Source organism: Natrix helvetica (genome assembly GCF_964273705.1).
Source record: "Natrix helvetica genome assembly, chromosome: 7".
NCBI lineage: Eukaryota > Metazoa > Chordata > Lepidosauria > Squamata > Natricidae > Natrix > Natrix helvetica.
The window spans coordinates 75,291,148-75,297,382 of NC_138558.1; the positions used below are offsets into that span (position 1 = coordinate 75,291,148).

General features: G+C 47.6%; 1 protein-coding gene across 4 annotated transcripts in view; it reads left to right on the plus strand.

Moving 5' to 3' along the window:
• Window positions 1–6,235, plus strand: part of ADD1 (adducin 1) — a 49,855-nt gene that overhangs the window by 42,528 nt on the left and 1,092 nt on the right. Inside the window, exon 15 of one of the 4 annotated variants that reach the window (XM_081958966.1) lies at window positions 2,531–2,564. The exons of the other annotated variants lie outside the window; for them this stretch is intronic. Within the exon in view, the coding sequence (XP_081815092.1) occupies window positions 2,531–2,564 (34 nt within the window). The remainder of the gene's footprint in view (window positions 1–2,530; window positions 2,565–6,235) is intronic. 4 annotated transcript variants of the gene reach the window in all.

Consider the following 6,235-nt stretch of genomic DNA (forward strand, 5'->3'; position numbering starts at 1 on the left):
CCAGGTTAATGGCCCTCAGGTGTAGCCACTGGGTTTCCCCAGCCCTTCCTAACAACGCCCAGCCTTGTGTCTGTGTGTGTCCTGTGTGTGTTTGCTTCTCCGTTCCTCAAAGCTCTCTACTCCAATGTCGTCTTTTTTGCGTGTAGCCATCCGTGGACCTCCATCCCTCTCTGCGATTTGCGTATCAAGATCTAAAGCAGCCCTTCCCTTTTTTTTTCTGATTAATTAAAACAGACCCTGCTTAGAGATGTGGTCCTCGACTTACGACCACAATCGAGCCCAACCTTCAGGTTGCTACGTGAAACATTTGTCAGGCCGGATTTGCCCCATTTTTTTTTACATTCGTGCCACTGTCGTTAAGTGAGTCGTGGCAATGGTTAAGGTAGCCAAACGGTTTTTAAAAATTGAGTTTGCTTTTGGCGTTTCCCCCACCCTGGACACTGTGACCGTCACAAATATGAGTCAGCTGCCAAGTACCTGAATTTTGACCCCCGTTATCACGGGGATGCTACCACAGTCATTAAGTGAGAGCACCAGTCCTGAAGTCCCTTTTTTCTTCAGTCCCCGTTTGAACGTTGAACGGTCGCCAAATGAAGTGTTGTAAGTTGAGGACTCCCTGTATTTCGACAAGCTGACTCAGTGAAACCAAGCACACGCATCCGGAATGAGTGGACGGACATGTCCAGATTGGGTGTTCAAACTTTCTGCCTTTGACACACGAGATTCCAGATCTGGGATTAATTCGGAAAGGAAGATCGTAATGCCGCCATAATTGTGTCTATTTGCAGCCGATGAAACAGCGCGTCTCGTTTTATTTCCTGGAAACATACGGAGCTCTTGGTCCACACTTTTCAATTTCCAAGATCTAATAAGATCTGATCTGATGTGATCCAATCTGTTCTTCCTCTCCGCAGATTTTCCAACCTAAGGTTTCTTTGGTAGTAGATATGTATGTTGCATTAGAATTGGTCCCGAAGACATTATGGAACTAAAAACCAGGTTGCAGGGTGAATCCTTCCATTATGCTTAATCCTGACATTTTTGGAAATTAGTTTCCAAATCAGAAGAAACTCTATAAACCAGGGGTGAGCAATTAGAGCAGCTTTGCCACCTGTGGATTTCAACTCCCAGAATTCCTGAGCCAGCGTTGCTGGCTCAGGAATTCTGGGAATTGAAGTCCACGCAGGTGGCAAAGATGCCATAATTGCCCATCCTTGCTTTTAAATCCTGAGGACTTCCGGGGTACATCCCTTGTGGTTTTCTTGGCAACAACAGGGAAATAGCACTGGCACTTAGACTTATATACCGCTTCACAAAGTTTTTACAGCCCTCTCTAAGTGGTTTAGAGTCAGCCTCTTGCCCCCAACCATCCGACCCCCCATTTTACTGATTTCGAAAGGACGGAAGGCTGAGTCAACCTTGAGCCGGTCAGGATCGAACTCCTGGCGGTCAGCAGAGTTAGCCTGCAATACTGCATTCTGATCACTGTGCCACCACAGGAGGGAGGAAGGAAAGGGAAGGATGGAAGTAGTAAATGAAAAGGAAGGAAGGAAAGGAAGGAAGGAAGGAAGGAAGGAAGGAAGGAAGGAAGGAAGGAAGGAGGAAATGAAAAAGAATGATGGAAGAAGTAAATGAAAATGAAAGGAAGGAAGGAAGGAAAAAAAGGCAATACCACTTAGATTTATATACTGCTTCATAGTCTTTTTATATTCCTCTCTAAGTGGTTTAGAGTCAGCCTTTTGCCCCCAACAATCTGGCTCCTCATTTTACCAACCTTGAAAGGACGGAAGGTTGAGTCAACCTTGAGCCAGTGAGAATCGAACTGCTGGCAGTCAGCAGAGTTAGCCTGCAATGCTGCATTCTGACCACTGTGCCACAACACTCCTTGTTGTGTTACCTTCCTTTGAGCTGGTTCGTCAGTCTTGCCTTCAGCCTGGGTTCTCCTGGGTATGATCAGCCCAGAGCAACCCCCCCCCTTTCCTTCCTTCCACCCCCACCCCCCCCCGGGCAATAGCCACTTGGGCCCAGATTCTGGTCACTCCTGGCCGCCTTCGGCATCGGAGGCTTTGCCTTCTTCCCACAAACCCAGCAGAGGTTCGGGAGTGCAGCATGGGATAAAGGGGAAGAGGAAGAGGAGGAGCCAACATCTGGGTTGCCCCTTCCTTAAGTGTTGCTGTAATGGGGTCTCCCCATTTTGGTGTTTTATTTTAGAAAGATGTCTTCCTTTTCGGGTCTCCTTAGGGCGGCCTAGCTCCGGAGGCATCTTTCAGTGGCATTGTGTGGTGACCGTCACGACAAATGTACCAGCAGCTGTGTGTGTGTCCCTTGTCGTCTTCGTCCCCCTGGGTATTGCCACCCATCTGTGATGAAATGATCTGTGCCCCCTTCCCCATTTCATTCTGTAACCTCTTAAGAATGGGCGTCAGCCATTCTTTTTCTCCGACTCAGTGGCTGTGGATGGATGCATAGATTTTCTCTTTGTGCTTTCTTTTTTTTTTCCTTCTTCTTCCTGTGGCTGCCTTACAAACAGGAGGTGGATATGCTAAAGAGTACCTGTTGCCATAGTAAGTACCCACGGAGTTTCCTCCTGCTTGCCCTGCCTTGTTTTCTCCGCTTCGCTTCCTTGTTAATGATCTTATTTTACTTTTATTATTTTTTTGCCTCCCCCCCCAATGTCTTCCTCATGGTGTGGATTTGATCTGTCAAGTGCTTGGCATTCCTTTTTTTTTTTTTTTTTTTTGAGTTTGCTTCATTCTTTCGTTCGCTTGGCCAGCTTCAGCAGATCGGAGGCGCATCTAATTTGGAGTCCAGATTAGATGTGTGTAGCTGTGGTTGAGTCTTGGCGCTATAACCCACTTCACCAGGGGTGACAAAAATCCTTCCCCCAGAGGGAAGGAAGACATTGGCTAGGGAGGTTATGCTTCTTACCACATAACAATAATCTCTGAACCGTGGAAATTTCTCTTAGGAGAGAAATACCAACACAGTAAATAGGCATATTGTGTTCATCACAACGCTTCTAATTTTCCGAGTGGCCCATGACTAGAAGGACAGGCCAACCTTCCTTCTGGGCATCAGGTCCATCGCAAATGATGCTTTCAGTAAAAAAAAACCAGTTACCTGCGTTTCTCTGGTCCTCAACATATGACCATTGTAACTTTGAATACTATCTGTATGTGTACGGGTGCAAATCTCGTCGTAATTTCTATAAAATGGAAACACGCAATCCCTTTGCTATATTTACCATATTTTTGGGAGTATAAGATGCACTTTCCCCCCCTAAAAGAGGGTGAAAATTTGGGTGTGTCTTATACATCAAATGTAGTCCTGCCCACCCGCCAGCCTTCTCCCTTTGGTCTCTTCCTCCCAGCAATTTGCCTCCTTCCAGCAAACAGCCTGTTTCAGTTTCAGCACAGCCTGATTGGCACAAGCAGCTGATTGTCGGTTGGATTGGCCTCCCAATGATCAGCTGTTTCAGGCTGCAGGGATTGCCATAGCCTATTGCCGCCTCCGCACGCCCCATTTTCGGCTTCACATTCCATTTTCAGCCTCTGTGTCCCCCGTTTTCCACCCATTCTGATCCCTGCCGCCCAGAATGGGTGGAAAATGGAGCAGGCGGAGGTTGAAAATGGGATGCAGAGGCCGAAAATGGGGCGTGCGGAGGCGGCAATAGGCAGGAGCAATCTCTGCAGCCTGAAACAGCTGATCATTGGGAGGCCAATCCAACCGACAATCAGCTGCTTGTACTAATTCAGGCTGTGCTGAAACGGAAACAGGCTGTTTGCTGCAAGGAGGCAAATTGCTGGGAGGCAGAGGCAGATTCCCCCCCCCCCCCTGTTTTCCTCCCCTAAAGCTAAGTGTGCCTTATACCTCGGAGCGTCTTATACTCTGAAAAATACGGTAAATCTATCAGGATGGCTGCATATTTCACGAAAGTTATTATAATAAACCAGATGATGGTTTATGAAGTAACTTTTTGGTGTTCTCCAAAGCATTACCAGCAGGCGTTTTAAATCCTAATTAGGAAAGTAGCTGTTTTTCTGTACGGAGCACTAAAAAAAATATTGAAAGTAGGAAAGGAGTTAAAAAGAGGACTTGTGACGTATTTTCAGCAGCTAATTGAGCTTTTAATTTGCCAAATGGCTTTTATCCTTTCACTCTGCTTTTAAATTACCTAACAAAGTTTTTTTGTTTTGTTTTAAACTTCTAACAGTTTTCGATTTGCCGAGTTCAAAGTCATTATGACCCCTGTGCTAACAAATTCTAAACTTGAAACAAAACACGCAGAATTGTTTGAATACAAATAAATAAAAAAAGGTAAAGGAAGGAACGCAGAACGGTAAAAAAAAAAATCAGTGACGATTCTGAGACCCCAACTTCTGCTTGGAAAAACATAAAGAGAATGATCTGGCTAGATCTACCCATCTCCCGATTCACTCATGTTTTAAATTCCATGTGGCTAAGTTCGGCGGTTCGAATCCCTAGTGCCGTGTAACGGAGTGAGCTCCCGTGACTTGTCCCAGCTTCTGCCAACCTAGCAGTTCGAAAGCAGGTAAAAAATGCAAGTAGAAAAATAGGAACCACCTTTGGTGGGAAGGGAACAGCGTCCCGTGCGCCTTGGGTGTTGAGTCATGCCGGCCACATGACCACGGAGACGTCTTCGGACAGCGCTGTAGCTCTTTGGCTTTGAAACAGAGATGAGCACCGTCCCCTAGAGGCAGGAACAACTAGCACATATGTGCGAAGGGAACCTTTACCTTTACTTAAAAATGAGCGTAACCTGAAATCTTTCCAGAATGTGCTATGCCTTTTTTATTTTATTTTAATTTTTCTGAACACGTCCTTCCTCTTAAAATCACCAGGTGGTAAAGAACGGGCTTTTTCCTGGCAGGCGAACCAGGAAATGTCTTAACAGAATGACCAGTATAAACTTATTGATTTCTTCCAATGGAACAGCGTCACAAACTGGTCCGTTGCCCTTCCTTGTACCTGCTCAGGTGTCTGGCTGAGGGGAGATGATCCCCTCCCCAACTGACTTAGTTGTCGGGACATGCTCAGGTGTCCCAACCGTTCATTTTTTCCTCACTTCATCTAGCAGAACGGCCAAAGGTTTCCTGCAGAGCTGGGAACTCTTCTCTTCCCCCTTTGCACATCAAGAGTGGCTCCAAGGGCCAGGCCGAAGGATGGTTCTCCCCCTCCCATGCCCGGGGTGTGTGCATGTCTTTCCCCTTCTCGGCCCCTTGAGGGCTCTGGGACCCCACATTGGTCTGAGTTTTGATGCCACGCATGCAGCTTTGCATTATTAGCCTTTGCAAAATTAGCTCACGTTTGCTTGGCTGGCAACCAAGCTTCCTGTTGGGGAGTCCCTGCGTTCCTTTTTAACACAGGTGGGCAACTGTGACCCCACAAACTTCCAACTCCCTGATTTCTTTGGGAATTCCAATTCTGGAACTCCCAGACTTCCCATGGCTGGCTCATGAATTCTGGGAGTTGAAGGGGCCATTGTTGCTCATCTCTGGTTTATAAGAACAGAGGTAAAGAGAGAGAGATGCGCACACCTGTCTGAAAAAGTCCTACCTGTTTCCATCACTGTTGCTGATTCGGGGGGGGGGGAGGAAGGGAGGGTTTCCATAAGCCCCTGAAAGAACTAAACTCTGCCCACAACTTTGCCATTCCCTAATCCACCAAAAACCGGGGATGGCAGTTGGTGACTGTCCAGGATTGGCCCGGACGTTTGGAAAAAGCCCCTCATGTTCCTCAAGAAAAATTGAGGTTGGGAGCACCCGCAGCATCCTCTCGGGCCTTGTGTGCTGGAGCTCTTACCTCAGACCTGGAATCAGCTCTGGGGGAGGCTGAAAGCCGATGTCAGCCTATGCTTGTGAACCCCACAGTCTGGGGATCCCCTTAGATAGAGGCCTTCAATTGCTCCATTCCACTATTTCGTTAATATTGATGTGACTCTTGTCCCGCAGTGAGTTGGCCGCGGCGACTTGTCGACCACACGGTGCTTCAAACCCTGTCTCACAAACCGAGTCCCCCCTAGAGAAGGCTCAAAATTACTTGTAAATCTCGCCAGGGAGAACCTGGCCGGCTTCTCTCTCGGGCCACGTAAATGGGATGGGGCCACCCAGGATTGATCCCCAGGAGCAACCCCCCTCCCCTCAGAGGCCAGTTGAGGAAAGTGGGTGCAAGGAAGCCCCCTCTTCACCTGTCTCTCCTGTCGCTTGTTCCCCAG